Source organism: Nicotiana sylvestris, chromosome 12 (assembly GCF_000393655.2).
Source record: "Nicotiana sylvestris chromosome 12, ASM39365v2, whole genome shotgun sequence".
NCBI lineage: Eukaryota > Viridiplantae > Streptophyta > Magnoliopsida > Solanales > Solanaceae > Nicotiana > Nicotiana sylvestris.
The window spans coordinates 127,930,474-127,948,403 of record NC_091068.1 but is presented as its reverse complement, the minus strand read 5'-3'; the positions used below and the strand labels follow the sequence as shown (position 1 = coordinate 127,948,403).

Sequence of the window (17,930 nt, the reverse complement as noted above, 5' to 3'; positions counted from 1 at the left end):
TACGTTTATTTAATCTTTTGGTTTCCAATCATCTTGTAATGTATAGTTAAAATCATCTACATAGTTAGGGTAAAAACTATTTCACACTATTAGGTTACCTTTATATATTATAGTAACATATTTTATTTTTAAGATTAAAAATCTCACAATTTAAGAAAACTTTCCTACAGATACTTGAAAAAAAAAACATTACTAACGGTGTATATAACTTAAACAAGAGTAAAAGTCTATTTAATTGTAAGTGGATATAGTTAATTCTTATCAAGTCATCCACTAATGCTTATCAAGGAGTTTTACTTATAGTAGACTTGATTCTGTAAATCTTACCTCCCCGATACATAAAACTTAACCTCATTGCAAAAAATAATACTCCTACTTATTTATCACTACTTACGTATTAAAAACAATATAACAGTAAGAAATTAGTATACTTATTTAGATGTTCACATCAAGTATCTTTTACTACAATGAGTGACATCATTGATTATATATACATCTAGAGAACAAGATAAAACTTTTAAAACAGTAGTAGTAATTTTTATATATTAATAAGTAAAAACACCATTAGAATTTACAAGGACAGTTAATAGTATAGTTTCTGGATATCCATTATAGGCAGTGGCGAAATTAGGAATTTTCCCAAGGGTATTCAAATTAGAAAGAAATGAAGAAAAAAAATCCCAACAAAGGGTGTTCAATATGTATTATATACCTCTAAAACTTACTCCAATATTTTACATATATACACAGTGTAATTTTTCGACTGACCACTTTTGTGACCATGTGGCTTCCCCACGGATTATAGGAATGCGTAACCTTGCACATTCACAAGGTTATAAAACCAAAGGAACATGCCCAACAAAAAACAATCTCACAATTCACTAAATTTAGCAATGGCTGATCAAAATAGTACTGGTTCTCCTGGAAGTTCCATGCATGGAGTCACTGGCAAAGAGCAAACGTTTGCCTTCTCCGTTAAATCCGATCCCAAAATCCCCATAGACACAACAGCAAAATTCGCTTTACCAGTTGATTCAGAACACAAAGCTAAAGTCTTCAAAATATTTTCTTTTGCAAAACCCCACATGACAACTTTCCACCTTTCTTGGACTTCATTTTTCACTTGTTTCATCTCCACTTTCGCTGCTGCTCCACTTGTCCCTATTATTCGTGACAACCTTAACCTTAAAAAAAGCGACATAGGCAATGCTGGAATTGCTTCTGTTTCTGGTAGCATTTTTTCTAGGCTTGTTATGGGTGCAGTTTGTGACCTGTTAGGTCCGCGTTACGGTTGTGCTTTTCTTATGATGCTAACAGCTCCGACTGTATTTTGCATGTCGTTTGTATCGTCAGCTGGTGGTTACGTTGTTGTTAGGTTTATGATTGGATTTTCTTTGGCTACGTTTGTTTCGTGCCAATTTTGGATGAGTACTATGTTTAATAGTAAAATTATTGGACTTGTTAATGGTACAGCAGCAGGGTGGGGAAATATGGGTGGTGGGGTGACTCAACTGCTTATGCCGTTACTTTATGAGTTAATCCGCCGTGCCGGAGCAACTCCGTTCACGGCGTGGCGGATTGCGTTTTTTGTTCCGGGATGGTTGCAGGTGATCATGGGTTTATTAGTTTTGGGATTAGGTCAAGATTTGCCTGATGGAAATCTTGGTATTTTACAAAAGAAAGGAGACGTTCCAAAAGACAAATTTTCAAAGGTTATATTAACTTCAATTTTACACCAAGAAAGGTGGAAATGATTAATTTTCTGACTGTTTCTTTTATGGGTGAATCTTTTTTTCTTACTGATCAGGTGCTTTGGTATGCTGTGACAAACTACAGAACATGGATTTTTGTACTTCTATATGGCATGTCACTGGGCGTGGAATTAACCACTGATAATGTGATTGCAGAATACTTCTTTGACAGGTTAGATTCTGTTAATTAAAATGATCATATCTTTCTTTCCCCCTTTACTACTCAACTCTCTAACGTAGTATATATATATACAGTCAAACGACCTTTCTATATCAGTTTCGTTTGTTCCAATATTTTCGGGCTACTATAGTGAAGTATTATTATAAAAAGCATAGTATATTATACATAACATGAAAAGTTGATTTTAGTGGCGAAGCCACATGGTCACAAGGGTGGTCAATTGACCATCCTTCCGTCGAAAAATTACACTGTGTATATAGGTAAAATATTACGTTTTAGAGGTATATAACACACATTGAACACCCTTTGTCAGGAATTTTTTTTCACTTCTTTCAAATTTAAATAACCTTGAGAAAATCCCTAGCTCCGCCACTTGTTGATTCCAAAGAAAATTTAGCCATTATAATGAAGTGTTGTTATAGAGATGACTATTATAGAGATGTTTGGCTTTACATGTAAAATACAATTCGGACATTAAATTTGTGCATTAACAGTCAAGCGAATCCAAAATTTAAACTTAATGTGGGTTCTTAATCTTGTACTAAACTCATTTATTACATATTAAACTTATAGGTTTAATTAGATTTAACACTAATTGAGATTTTAGTAAATTTTCACATAGATATTTATATTCTGTGCCGATCGAAAGTTCTAGCTGAACTCATAGCGAAAAGGCTACATCAAACTCTGTCCACAATTAATAGATAGTTTATGTTGTGTTGTTAAGTTAGTCTTATAGTAATAAGTAACTTTTCATTATAAGACAGTACTCAGAAAAGCAGGATGATAAATTGATAATAGTGCACCAAATTTCATAATTTAAATCCATACAATAGATAACAAAACCAACGAAAACAAAATCACATAAATCGTATCACCTACTACTAATATTTATTTATTTTTTGCATTTTTGGTTTAATATTAAGGTTTAACCTTAAGCTTCGGACGGCCGGCACAATTGCTGCAACATTTGGCATGGCAAACTTAGTAGCTCGACCACTAGGAGGCCTAATGTCAGACATAGCAGCTAAGAGATTTGGAATGCGAGGCCGTCTTTGGAATCTATGGATACTCCAAACATTTGGAGGAACTTTCTGTATTCTTTTGGGCAAATCCAACAAACTTTCAATTTCAATATTATCAATGATACTTTTCTCAATTGGTGCACAAGCAGCTGCTGGTGCAACATTTGGTATTATTCCCTTTATTTCAAGACGTTCTCTTGGTATTATCTCTGGATTAACTGGAGCTGGAGGAAATTTCGGTTCTGGATTGACACAACTTTTGTTTTTCACTCACGCTAATTATTCAACTGCTACTGGATTGTCATTTATGGGGGTAATGATTGTGGTATGTACACTTCCTGTTACGTTAGTGCATTTTCCACAATGGGGAAGTATGTTTTTACCCCCTAGTAAAAATGTTGGGAAATTTAGTGAAGAGTATTATTATGGGTTGGAGTGGAATGAGGAGGAGAAGTTAAAAGGGTTGCATGAGGGAAGCTTGAAATTTGCGGAGAATAGCCGGTCGGAAAGAGGCCGGCGGGTGGTTTCTGTGACATCTCCGCCGGATGCTACACCACCTACTGTGTAAACTTTATACTACTATATGGTACCTGAAATGTTTTGCTCAATTTCTATTCCATGAGTTCTGCAATGAAACAAATATGAAAATGAATACTCCCTCCGTTTCAATTTAAATGAGATAGTTTAGTTCGGCACGGAGTTTAAGAAAAAAGACTTAAAAACTTAAGGGGTAAAAGCTTTGTGAAGCCATGGCATTTGTGTAATTATAAAAGCTTCTCATTAAGGGTAAAATGGATAATTAAGAGTTTAAAGTTGAATAATTTCCAAATTTAGAAATGTGTCATTTATTTTGGAACAGACTAAAAGGAAAAGTACCTCATCTAATTTGAAACGGAGGAAGTATATACGTTAATTGTGTTAAAAGTTTATATTTCAGGTACAATTTAATCGTTACCATACAAGCTTTGCTACGAAAAGTTATATGTTGTTATATATCAATTTATTTCTCTTGGTGTGAAAAACATATATGAATATTAGATCTTAAAGGATCACAATATATTGCTAGAAATAAAACCAACAAACAGATCATGCCTAGTATTTTAGTGTAGTTGGTATTCGATCTTGCCTAACGGCTAAGGTCCCTTATCATAAATGGTATAGTAAAAAGCTAAAAATTTACTGTGTATATCAAATTATTATACTAATTCACGATGGTTAAGTCACAATAAAGTGATAATATGTACTAATTAGTCATGATGTGTGATAAGCGTATATGTAAAGACATGTATAATATATTCATTAAATTGATGTTTCCACGTGCGAGCCTTGTTTGGTATGGTCCATAATAAATCTTGGGAATATATGGAATATGGGCCGGGTTGGTCTATTTTTGGGGTTATTATCACTTTTAGTCCGCGCCAAAACCTATTTACATTTGGTAGCCGAAAGTGTATCAAATTTGTATAATTTTTGTATATAACATACATAATGTATATATATACAAAAAAATATAGAAAAATATACACTTTCGGTTATTATTTTGAGAGTGGCTATACAGTGTCATTTTTTAGGGGAAACTACCAGCTATATCCATTTATAATTATCTCATTACAAAAATTGGTCAATTCATAAAATATTACTAATATTAGCCAATTAGCTATTTGTAGCAAAAAAATATCAATTTTTTGCTTTCTTTTGAGTGGTGTTATTGGAATAGATTGGGTACATTTTAAGGAGCTTAAATCTCAATTTTGGGATGATTTGGTGAAGTTTTGAGGTGGTTTGAATTGAAAATTCGAAGTAAAAACTGAACATGAAAAAAAATGATATGTGTATCACACGGTGTATCATTTATGTATCAATTGTGCAAAACATGTATATCTATGTATACCTGTGTGTGAGATATATGCCTCATACATGTTTGATACATGTGTCGCAGAAGAATTTTTCGAACTCGATTTAATTACGAATTTTGATATAAAACCAGTCCAAATCACCTCCAATCTTCCTCAAATTTAGTATATTGACTTATTTATATGTTTTCAATGAATTTCAACTATACTCATTGAAAAAGTTTCTTTTTTGCTTAGATTTTTGAAATATTGTATATATTTTTTGGTATTTCATCACCTTATTTGCTACCTCATCTATGAAATTTTCTTTCCGTCTTGGATCTAATGTTGCTAGTCACGCTTAAAAATATGGAAGGTGATTTTTACATGTGATTCTTTGAGAGAAAGAGCCTTATTTATCTGATTTTTTAATATTTATATGTGCTTGGCTAATTTTGGTAAGTATAGAACTAGTGACTACAGGTTGGTAAGTTGAGACTTATTTGAAACATTTGTGTAAGTTTCCATTTTTCCAGGCCAATAGGCCCAGACCTTCGCAGGCCCCATTATAGCGGGCTGGGAGCGACTGCTCTTGGTGGATCTGGGCTAATCTCACCTTTCACAACCCCAGCCCAGAACTTGCCTAAGTTGACTTATATTTCTTCAACTCAAAAATTGAGACTTAAATCACCAATGATAAAAATAAAGCCCTTTGTCATAATATACAAACTTTTAACGAAATTAATTTAATTAATATTTAAACTGATGGACTTAATGCATATAAGTTATTTAGAAATTGAATAATTAATATAAGTTCGAATAATTGATACTGAAACTGACATTATTAGACATTTTGATGAATTGTTGTTGAAAAATGCTACACTATCATTTAAAAGAGTAGGATTTTTCTCTTGAAAATGACCTAGTGGTCCACGGTTTTATTTACAACTTGTTGGCTCTTTGTCTTTAAGGATAGGCCAAATACATATACAAACCATTAAATTTGGTCTAATTTTTCATTTTGATACTTTAATTCAGCTTTGTTCTATTTTGGTCTTCCAACTCCATTTCTTTTGTTCCACTTTGACACAAAAATTTTCTCCCAGGTAAAAATGTAGCGCGTGTAAATACTCAGCTGCTACCTCGTCCCCTCCCCCCTCCCCCGCAAGAATTTTTTTTTTTTTACTTTTTTTCTGTAATTTCAAATTATTGTTTTTTCGTTTTTTCAGCCCACATTCCGGGGAATTTTTTTTTTATATTTTCAGTAATAACTACGAGTTCAACTGAACCCATAACTTTCAACGCAGAGTAAAAATTCTTAAAATTGTAAAATATATATATAGACCCATAACATTTAAAAATATAATGGGTTCTTTTGTTCTTCTTTGACACAAAAACTTTTATCCCAAGTAAAAATGCAGCGCGGAAAAATACCCAGCTGCTACCCCCACCCCCACCCCATTGCCCCCCACCCCCCCCCCGCAATTTTTTTTTTGTAATTTCAAATTATTATTTTTTTCGTTTTTTCTGCCCCCTCCCGTGGAAAAAATATTTTTTATATATATATTTTCAGTAATAACTACGGGTTCAACTGAACCCATAACTTTCGACGCGAAGTAAAAATTTGTATGTAAAAATTCATTAAAAATGTAAAAACAATAGATATAAACCCATAACTTTAAAAATATAATAGGTTCAATGTTAAAAACATTAAAATTGAATCCATAGGATTTAAATTTTGGATCCGTCTCTACGTTGGGAGTATAAAATCTGGCTTAAAAAATGGCTCTCACGCGCTTATAAGGGTGAGGCAAATCACACATGGAATCTAGTAAGCTTTTGCGTCAAAGTAGAATAAAATAAATGGGGTTAGAGGGTCAAAATAGAATAAGACAGTTAAAGTGTCAAAATAAAAAATTAGGCCAAATTTAATGGATTGTCTATGTATTTGGCCTTAAGAATACAAACACATGTAAGTTTGAACGGCTTTGGTCAAACAGGAAAATATGAAACTTTAACATAGTCATAACAGTACTGATCATGCACGTGAATGTGCGTTAGTCATCTAGCTGCAGAAATTCTAGTGTTTCTAATGGTTACTTTTTTCAAGTTTGGTACGAAAAATGTGAAAAAGAAGTTTCACTTTTACCACAAATGGTAAATTTTTTGTTTCCAATACCAGTCGAACCATCCTATAAATGTACTTAGTAATTTAAAAGTAAAAACTTGGCCCCTTGTATTCTGTAATCAAATTAAGGATTTAGGTTAAAATCGAAAAAAGAGTTTTTAAAGTTGTGTTGAAAATAATTTTTGAAAGTTGAAGTTGCGTTTGGTCATATATTTTATTTGAAGAAAGGTTGAAATTTTGGAAGTGGAAGAAAAAATTTCACTCAAAAACTGTCATAAACCAGTTTTTGGGAACTTGAAAATTTTCGAATTTTTTTCTTCCAATACATGATCATATTTTACAAACAAACAATATTTTCAACTTTAAAAAAAAAAAAAAAAAAAATCTATGAGCAAACAGGAGCTTAATTAAAGCGATGTTTTCTTTTTTCCTTGCTCTTTTGCTTCTCATTTTAAAAATTCTACCTTTAGTTAATACGCAAATACAATTTTGAATTAGAAAATAACAACAATATTTGCGGCTGATACAAATTTATTTAGGATGAAACACTAATCTAATCCCACAACAAAAAATCACTAAGATCAACAAAAGAAGCAAGTAAAGTCTATTCTGGCATCAGATGGGCAGAGCCATTTTCAGTCAAATAAAATTTTTAACAATGATGTTCACCAGTAACTGTGAATAATGTTCACCAGTAGATATAGTGCTGGTATAAAAATTTAATATCAACTTAATACTTTATTTGGTTAGCAAAGCTGGTATAAGTTATTCCGGGACACAATACCAGGATAACTAATTCCGAGCATAACTTATCCCAGCATAAGTCGTATTCAAACCAAACGACCCCTTAGTGAATTTTAATACATATACAAATAGAGGCAGACTCAGGATTAAGCACCACTTTTCTGAAATTACTGTTCTCTCTGTTACTCGAATTCTCCGCGCAACAATTCGTAGTAATATTATAATCATTTTCAAGGTATAAAACACATACACAGAGACAGACCCAAGATTTAATGGTAGCGGGGGCACCACTATCTTTAACAGTGACAATTATCCGGTAGCTATCACTGGTGGTTGCCTGTGGGTTGTCGTGTGGAGAGAGAGAGAATTGAACAATAAGCTTTTGATTTAGGGATTTAACTAAAAGTAAAAGAGGTAAAGCAAATAAAAAAGGAATGGGCAGGTAGTAGCTAAAAATATGAGCCTTTGGGCTGACCATATTTTCCAACTAAAATATGGGCCATTGGGCTATCATATTAAATTGTCCAACTGAAAAATAGAAAACATGGAAAGCAGCTGTGTGGATGCAAATATTCGAACTCAAGTATTTGGCAGGAAAGCAGCAACTCCTACCATTGCCCCCAAAGTGCTTTTCTGTTTGAGGGTTCCTAGAGAAATATATATCCTATTTTGAAGGTATATACACATATATATCAAAAATATTTCCGGAGTTACCGGGGGCCGGTGAACCCCTCCTCTCCATGTGGGTCCGCCTCTGCACATACATATATTAGATTTCTACTGAAGCTTAAGAAATCCGGTGACCCTTCAATATTACAACTAGGTCCGTCTTTGTATATAGAGTCTGAGCAAAAATTATTGTGTTCACATGAATCTATAAGATTACATTTTGGATCCGCCGCTATAGTACAATGTTGTATGTCACCTAAATCTAGATAAAAAAAACCTTACACAAAGTCATTGAAATCCAGTATAAAATGAAGTGACATTGGTATTATTAAAACCATACGTACATATATATCCTCTGCTCCAATAAGTGGAAGAATCCAACCAATTACCACATACCAGAGCCCAGAGGCTGCAGTTTCATTACTATATATGAATACTACTACTACTTTTTTTCTTTTCGTAACCATGGCACCAAGAGAATTTGAAATTGAAGAAAGCATTAATATTACTGCAAATTGTTGCGTTGAAAACTCGAATAAGGGAGAGAAGAGTAATTGCAGATCTTTCAGAAAGAAGTGCAGTCATCTGGCAAAGAAGCAGAAAGCTAAGTTTTACATTCTAAGGAGATGTATAGCTATGCTTGTGTGTTGGCATGAACGGAACGATCATTGAATTTGGAAGAAGAAATGAAAGCTTTTGTAGAGAAGATGTACTTAAAAGATTATTGAGGGTATGTTGATAACACTCTCAGAAAGTTTTAACTCATTTTAATTTTGAATGTTCTGTGATTTTGTTCGCTTCTTCTCCTTTTTTCCTTTCTTTTCCAGGTATCTTGGAGATTTGTGACTTATTTTATCATATTGCTGTCACGACCCCAAACACCTCGGTTGTGATGGCGCCTATCACAATAATAAGTCAGCCAAAACAATACGAACAATATGAAGATCTTTTGTAAAATTTATTTTTCTAACAGATTAAGTCTCAAATCTTTCATGCTTAAAATATCAAAAGAAATACGCGAAAACAAGTACGTAAATACATCAACACAGCCCGAATCTGGTGTCACTAGTCATGAGCCACTAAGTACAACTCAACATTGTCTGCTTAATACAAAATAAGTCTGAAATATAAAGTACTAGGATAGGAAGGAGAAGGGTAGGGCTGCGAACGTCGTGCAGCTACCTTGCTAACTCCGGAAATACACAGAAGCTGCTGAAAGCTCAGAAATACCTGAATCTGCACACAAGATGCAGGGAGTAATGTGAGTACGTCAACCCAGTAAGTAATAAAAGTAAATAAAGACTAAGCAGTAGGAAACGATAGATCCACATCAGGATAAACTCAGTAAGCACATCAAGCTTTCAAGTCAGAATATGAGTCAATCGTCTCATTTATAATTCAGCTTTTGGTAAAAATCATTTGAAGATGCTTTCCAACAGTTTCAATAGAGGTTCAATACAATTTATAGTAAAAGTGCTGAAAATCATAATCGGCCCCTCGGGCAAGACATAGTTCGTTTACAGCCCCTAGGGCAAACAGGAATCATAAACATCTCATAACATAAAATTCTCAGTGGAAATAACAAAGCCAAATCATTGATTAAATTCCGAACATCTCGTGAAAACTCCAGTTTAAATGAAAGTTGTTTAAAAGCATTTGTTCAACACTTTCAACCGAGGCTCAGTATAAAGATGAGTGAAAACAGCAGTTTCATAAAACAAGTCCCTCGGGAAAAACATCACTCATATATGTATACAGCCCCTCGGGCAAGCCTCTCAGTCACTCGAGACTCAACTCTCATTAATCAGCGCTCACACTCAGCACTCACGTTCAATAGGTACCATATAATAATTGTTGCGGCGTGCAGCCCGATCCATAAATATATAGTCCACTGTGCTCACTGAGGGTGTGCAGACTCTTGAGGGGCTCCTATAGCCCAACCGCTATACCGCTGCGGCGTGCAACCCAATCCAACATATCATTGTGGCGTGCAGCCCGATCCATATATCGTTGCGGCATGCAGCCCGATCCATATACCTATATATATAACCAGGCCCTCGACCTCTTTCAGTCATCAACCTCACAATCAGGCCCTCGGCCTCTCTCAGTCATTAACCTCACATTCAGGCACTCGGCCTCTCTAAGCCATCAACTTCACAAGCCACTCGGGCTATCAGTAAAACAGGGCGTTCAGCCCAAAATATCATTTATAGTATCAAAACTGAGTAAATAAGGCTAAGTTATGAAATCAGTAAAATACAGCATGACTGAGTACAAATATTAAGTCAAAACAGTGAGGCATAATAGTAAAAAGCCCCTAAAAGTCCAAACAGTTGGCACGAGACCCAAATATGACATTTAGTTCAAAACATGATAATACTTTCCAAAACATAGTAGTATCAAATAGTTTTCAATCAAATACGCGACTTAATAGTCGTACATGACGGATCAAGTCACAATCCCCAACGGTGCACGACCCCACGCCCATCATCTAGCGCATGTGTCACCTCAAGGTAGCACAACGATGTGAAATCCAGGGTTTCATACCCTCAGGATAAGATTTACAATCATTACTTACCTCAAACCACGCAAAAATCCTACTCTGCGACGCCTTTGCCTCTCAACTCGGCCTCAACTCGCCTCGAATCTATCAAAAATCAGAATCATAATATCAATATACGCTAAGGGAACAAAGAACCATGCGAAAATAATTAATTTACATCAAAAATCCCGAAATTGATCAAACCCGGCCCTCGGGCTCATATCTCGAAATCCAATAAAACTCACATCGATAGAATCCTTATTCTTCCACGGGTCCATACATACCAAGAACATCGAAATCGGACCTTAAATGGCCCCTCAAATCCCTAATTTTTATCTCTCCAATTTCAAGCCCTAACTTCCCAATTTTTCATCCTTAATCTCATAAATTTCATGCTTAAATAACTGAAAATCAACATAGAATCAAGTTTTTGGTTCAAGAAACTCGCCGCAATGAAAACCCCCTTGATTCCCTCTTCAAAACCCTCCAAAAAGCTTCAACTCCGGATAAAAATGGTGGAAAATAACTCAAATTTCGCGAAGGGGAACTTATATACTTTCTGACCCCAGGGATTCCGCACCTGCGGTCCTTTTACCGCTCCTGCGGTCGAACCAACCGCATATGCGATTTTCACTTATTGCCCTGGAACCGCACCTGTGCCTCAATACCCGCACCTGCGGTTTCGTAGGTGCGTTCCACCTTCTGCACCTGCGACTTCTGGCCTTCTCGCTTATGGCCGCATCTGCGACTGCTCTAGCGCTTATGCGATCTTGCACCTCTGGTCCCCAATCCGCATGTGCGGTTATGACAGAGGCAGCAGTTGAAGGTGCTCACTTCCAAAACCAAACTTTCCGAAAATATTCTGAACTCATCCCGAGGCCTCCGGGACCTCAACCAAAAATACAAACAAGTCACGCAATACTATTCAAAATTATACCAACCTTCGGAACACTCAAAACAACATCGAATCATCAAAACACTCTCGGATTCAAGCCTAAGGTTTCCAAAACTTTCGAATTCCGCAAACGACCAAAAAGCCTATCAAATCTCCTCCAAATGACCAGAAAATTTGCACGCACGTCACAAAATGACACAACGGGCCTACTCCAATTTTCGGAATTTCATTCTGACCCCGATATCAAGATTTTCACTGCCAACCGGAAAACGCCAAATTTTCAATTTCGCCAACTCAAGCCTAAATTTACCCCGAACCTCCAAATCACATTCCGGACGTGTTCCCAAGTCCAAAATCACCTAACGGAGCTAACCAAATCATAAAACTCCAAATCCGAGATCAAATACTAAAAAGTCAAAACTTGGTCAAACCTTTCAAACCTTCACACGGGGCTAGTCTTGCCCGGGAACAGGCGAGCAAAGTGCAAAAGCTCAAAACGACCGGTCGGGTCATTACAATTGCTTAACCGTTTTTCCGTTTTATTTAAACATATCATGACATTGGTGTCGCTATAATTTTTTTTATTAAAAAAATATTAAATACATCTTTCTTTTTAGAATGGACTAATAAGAAAATAATTTCAAATAAAAGGGGTATTATTTTTCAGGTTTTCACATGTTATATATCTATTGTCTATGTTGAAAGTAGGGGTGTTCATAAAAACTCAAAAAATCGAACCAAATCGAAAACCAAACCAAACCGATCAAAAAAAATCGATACTTTTTAGGTTTGGTTTGGTTTTGATTTTGAATTTTAAAAACATAAAATTTGGTTTGGTTTTAGGTTTAGTAAAATAATAACCGAAAAAAACAAATCAAACCGACTATAGAAGTAGTTATTTAAAATTATATATATAAGTATAAAGTTTCTAAAATTTTATGGTACATATTAGTCGTTTGTATTTTTAGTCTAGTTCTTTGCTATTTTAATAATCTAATTCTTTGCCTTTACATTATGATTTGATTGGTAGTTTTATTTTGCTAAATACAATAATTTATTTTACGTTAAAAATAATCGGTTTTTAATTGAGTACTTAAATTATTTATCACTATTTGATTCAATTATCATCAATATATTATGGCAAATGATAGATTTCTCAAAGACCAATTGGTTTGATAGCGTTACGTTAAAAATATAATCGTCGGAATATGTGTGTTTGGTAGTGTATGTCTCATATTTAAGAAAAAATTCAATAAGAATCGAAAAACCGACAAAAAGCGAATCGATAAAAAATTGACTTAATTGGTTTTGTTTGGTGGACTATTTGAATAATCGACTTAATTAATTTGATTTCTTTTTAGGAAAACACCGATCCAGACCGAACCATGAAACACCCTAGCTGAAAAGATGAATCCGAGTGAACACTCCAAGTCCACCCCTACTATATCGTAATTTCTTAAACATGTAATGAAAAAACTTCTTCTTCTTTTTTTCTCTTAATTTCTTAATAAAATTGCGAGCGAACGGAGACTTAGCCAAGAATTGACAATAAGTGTACATTTAATTTAAATTAAACCACCAAAAATAACTAGCTTTGATTGATGCATTTTACATCTGGAAATGAGGAAATCTGAAGTTCTATCACCTTTTTTTTTTTTTTTTTTGTCGAATTAGACTTTACTCTTAATTTTTTTATTTTTTTTTGGTTTGTTTCTTTAGTTTCTCGTGCCTAACAAATTAATTTGTATTAGAAGTTAATGCATCCGCTCCCAAATGTTGCTCATTTTTATCAAACTGAATATTTATCCAATATTCACGTTTTGGAAAAATAAGAAGTCGTTTATTACCTTTTCTTTCAAATTTACCATTATTGTTATTAAGTGTTAAATAAATGAGACTCTTAATAGAAAAGTATAATTTAGACAATATTCATATAATAGTGACAATTAAATGACTTTTTTAAAGTGTGTATAAAAATCTTTAAAACCTGCCCCCAAAACACCAGCTGTAAATGTTTTGGCTATTCAGACAAACAAAATGAAGTCTTTTCGAGAGACAGGCCCAAGGTATCATTTTCATAATTTTCTTTGCTTTGTCGCACCACCTTTCCTCTCTTATTGACTCACTGCTTCTTTTGTTCTTCTTTTTTTTCTTTAGTAATTGTAATAAAATTCTCAAACAAAAAGTATTACTCCCTTTGGCTCATTTTATGACAAGTGGTTCGGTGTGAATTTGGGTCAACCGCACCTAATTTCAATGTGAATTCGAATATAGATCTTTATGTTCTTGAAATATAATCTATATATTTAAAAACAATATGAAAAGTACTGTAAGTCTGTAAAGTTACTAATTTAAATAAAATTTAAAAAATATGGGAAATTACAATAGAAAAGGCCGTTCCTCCCATAATACATAAAATCGGACATGGGGAGTATTAATCTTCTGAAAATCACCAAGAAAGAATGTTCATAGTTTGTCCTCATGCACATTTCCCTTTTGCGTAATTTTTTCTTTAAAAAATTATGTCACAATATTCGCGTCTACAATTTCAACTCTCTTCTTATGATTCTTGTTAGGATCGGGAACCCGGGTAGTGCGGAATTTAGCCAAACAACGGTATAATGACAATAACAAAGATAATGGAGTTGATAACAACGGTAATTAAAGCATATAAAGAAGATACGAATTTAACGTGGTTCGGTCAAAATGACCTACGTCCACAAGCGGAGGGGGGTAATTTTACTATACCAACAAAAGTATAAAAGACAGTACAAAATTAGAGTAAACACTCTAATTGATTCCAAATACCCCGAGAGAATAACCTCACAAGATCACTCCAAATAAAGGGTTCACACAAGTGCTTCCCAACACTTAACTCTCGTACAAAACACTCCTAATAAAAGGAAGAAAGGAAGAAACAAGAAATGAAGACTAAGTCTTGTTGATGTGTATTTGGTGTGTCTAAAATGAACTAATAACCTTCCCTTTTATAGGCAAAAAAGTCTTGGCCTCTTAGGTGTAAAAGAAGAGATACAACTTGTACAAATGATGTCCACCATATAATGCAATATTTTTGGGTCCCAAAAAATATTGCTAACAAAGTCTACTTTGCAAGCATACTTATGTATGATGGAATCCATTAGCCAAAATATTGGCTATAATTACAATTTTTTTCTCAGTTTTATATGTTTATATGTGACTGCTAAAAATATTTTAAAAGGGAAGTAATAACTAAATTAAAAAAGAAGGGGAAAAAAGAAACGAAAGAATGGATTTTGCAAGTTTCAATGGAGAACGAGCCGAAGTGACTATTGGGATTATTTCTTTTCTAACCAAATTATTGAACCCCATTTTCATATGTTCACTCAACAAGTCTCAATGTAACGAAGAAAATTATAAAACAAAAGAAAAGTCCAATAGACATCCAACGATGAATCCAAAATTTTAACAAGATGGGTGCACTATTATAAATAGGCGTATCTTAAATTTAAATTTGAAGTATTCAATCTTTAATGTCTTATTATTGAATTCATTACGCGTTTGAAACAGATTTTGAATAAACAAAGAAAGAAAGACAAAGAAAAAAGTATAAAATACAAAATGAATGTGATTTTGAATAAACAAAGAAAGAAAGAAAGAAAAAGAAAAAAGGTATAAAACACAAAATGAATGTGGGAATTGAACCTTAAACATCACTTGTAAAGGTGTATCTAATAGTCATTGCATTCTTCTGTTCCGTTTTAGTCTGTTCCAAAAAGAACGAACTCTTTTTAAATTTAGAAATAATTTAACTTAAACTTTCTATTATACCCTTCATGACGGGCTTTTAGAGTCATGTAAATACAATGACATATTTAAAATCACAAATTTCAAAAGAAATCATATTCACACAAATGTTATATCTTGTTTAAGATCACATATTTCAAAAATCTTCATTTACTTTTTAAACTACGTGCCAATTAGATAGATTTACATAATTAAAATGGGGTACTAGTTTTAAAGATATATATATATAATTATTATATATGAAAGTATAGGTGCACGTAAACTCACGATCCTCCGCCTGAATACGCCCATGCCGACATCAAGTCGATATTGGAGGAGGGTGGTGGAAATAGGCCAAAATGGAGGATGTGAAAGGAGGTGATATAGAACCGACATCAAGAATCCTGAGGAGCGTGCATGTTAGTACTACTGACTTCTTTTACTACTCTGCAGTCTGCAACAGAAAAAGAGACTAAATTCTCACCCCACTCGTGTGCACCTTTCTTTTCAATGTTCATTTTGTACCATTTTGGGCCCCAACCCAAACATCTATTGACTTTCTTGGCTGTAATTAGTCACTAGCTAGTGTCTAACTTTCTTTTCACCCGCAAGGATAATAGTGGAGTGATAAATATTCTTTTATTCTTAACTAAAAGTTTTAGGTTCGAGCTCTAAGTATGGTATCATTTTTGTTAGGAAGCTTTTTACCTCCAATATAGTACTTTTCGGTGTTAATTTTGATTTAGTCGGACCCTCATGCGAGAACCCAACACACTATAGAAAACTCGGGGAAAAAAAATCTAGCTTTTACCATTTGCAATTTCTGACTGATCGACCGCCCAGACATCAACAGGTACACCATTTTACCATTATAAGTAATTCAACATCAACGCCACATGCTTTTATTGGCTACATTAGTCTAAATATTTATTGGTGTCTCTACTATGCACAAGTGATGAGCTGTGACTCACTTGGTATTTTTTGCACTTATTTGTGTAATTATTCAGAGGAGTAATTGGCGGAATTACAGTTTTGTATATTACGTATAAGTTCGGCAGAATTCAATAACTTGGTCCAAACATTATATATATATATATATATATATAGTAAGCTGTATTTCTTAGAATTTAAAATCCACAAATTCTAATTTCTATCTCCGCCACTAAAAGTAATACTATATCGGTAGTAGTTTATATTAAGTGATAATAATATTGTTCCTTTTACCAGTAAGCTAGAAAAAATATATATATCAAGAAAATTCTACAGTATATATACAATCAGATGCAAGCGCCACCTCTGAATAAAGTGAAACCTGGATACCTTACCGGCTGAAGCAGATGCAACAAGAGTAGGTAAACTATGTAAGTGTTAATTTCAAAGTTCTCAGAAATGCACGTGTAAAAGAATTGTACCATGGTCTAAAATTTACCACATATCTTAGCCTTAAGGCTGGCATGTGGGCTGGTCTCGGGCTTAAATGGGCTAAGTGGGCCGATCCTAAGTGGGTCGGTCCCGATCCCGATCCCGGTCTTGGGCCGGATCCAAATTAAACGGTCTTTGCGGTCCCGGGCTTTGTGGTCTTTTTATAGGAATTGGCTCGGGATCGTGCCCACGAACTAATAGCTCCGGGATAAGTGGGCCCAATAGTTTTTTTTTAATTTTATAGAAGTTAGAGAAAAAAAGATGGTAATAAAAGTATCTAAGGCAATTCCTTGTAAATTATATAATAGAATTATGACCTAAATTTTTTAATTCAAATTTAAAGACAAAAATATTGTAAAGAGATATTCAACGCAATGCATTATAATTTTTTTATATCATTAAAAAAGTATGGCAATATCTTTCTTAGTCTTCCTCCCCCCTATAGAATGAGCACAACAAAGTGTTAATACCACCATTGAGAAGAAAAAGAAACTAATCAAGATGTACCAAAATACAAGTTACATAATACATACTAATTTTTGTTCATACAAGTTATATGGTATCTCTTACAAGCTTCATAAATCTATTAAGGTCCGGAGGAATTTCCGTTGGTGGTGGCGGAAAAGAAGCTTGGTCATCACCACTTTCGGGCGATGCAGAATCTTCCGCAAGTTTAGCTAGCATTTCTTCGTAAGCTTCGTCTACCTCTGTTTGTGATTCAGCAAGTCCAAAATTTCTTCTTTCCGAACGGATCCAATCTCTGAAAAGTACTGATTTTTCCAAGCTCATCCCCATAGACGCTCTATAATCACCAAGTTGAAGTCTTGCTTGGCTGAAAGCGCTCTCCGGCTCCACTTTTGAAGCTTGAATAGTTAAAACGTCTCAGGCCATCCTTGAAAGAATCGGAAAGTGTTTTTCTTTGTCCTTCCATCATTCCAAAATATTAAAGGAGCCGTCGGGATTCACTTCCTCAATT

At 34.2% G+C, this 17,930-nt stretch overlaps 1 protein-coding gene across 1 annotated transcript; it reads left to right on the top strand.

Moving 5' to 3' along the window:
* Positions 1-887: 887 nt before the first annotated feature.
* Positions 888-3,565, top strand: LOC104230571 (high-affinity nitrate transporter 2.1-like). Its single transcript, XM_009783411.2, has 3 exons — positions 888-1,712; positions 1,808-1,923; positions 2,859-3,565. The coding sequence occupies exons 1-3, from the start codon at positions 894-896 to the stop codon at positions 3,523-3,525; spliced, it is 1,602 nt and encodes a 533-aa protein (XP_009781713.1). The 5' UTR covers positions 888-893; the 3' UTR covers positions 3,526-3,565.
* The last annotated feature ends 14,365 nt before the right edge of the window (positions 3,566-17,930 follow it).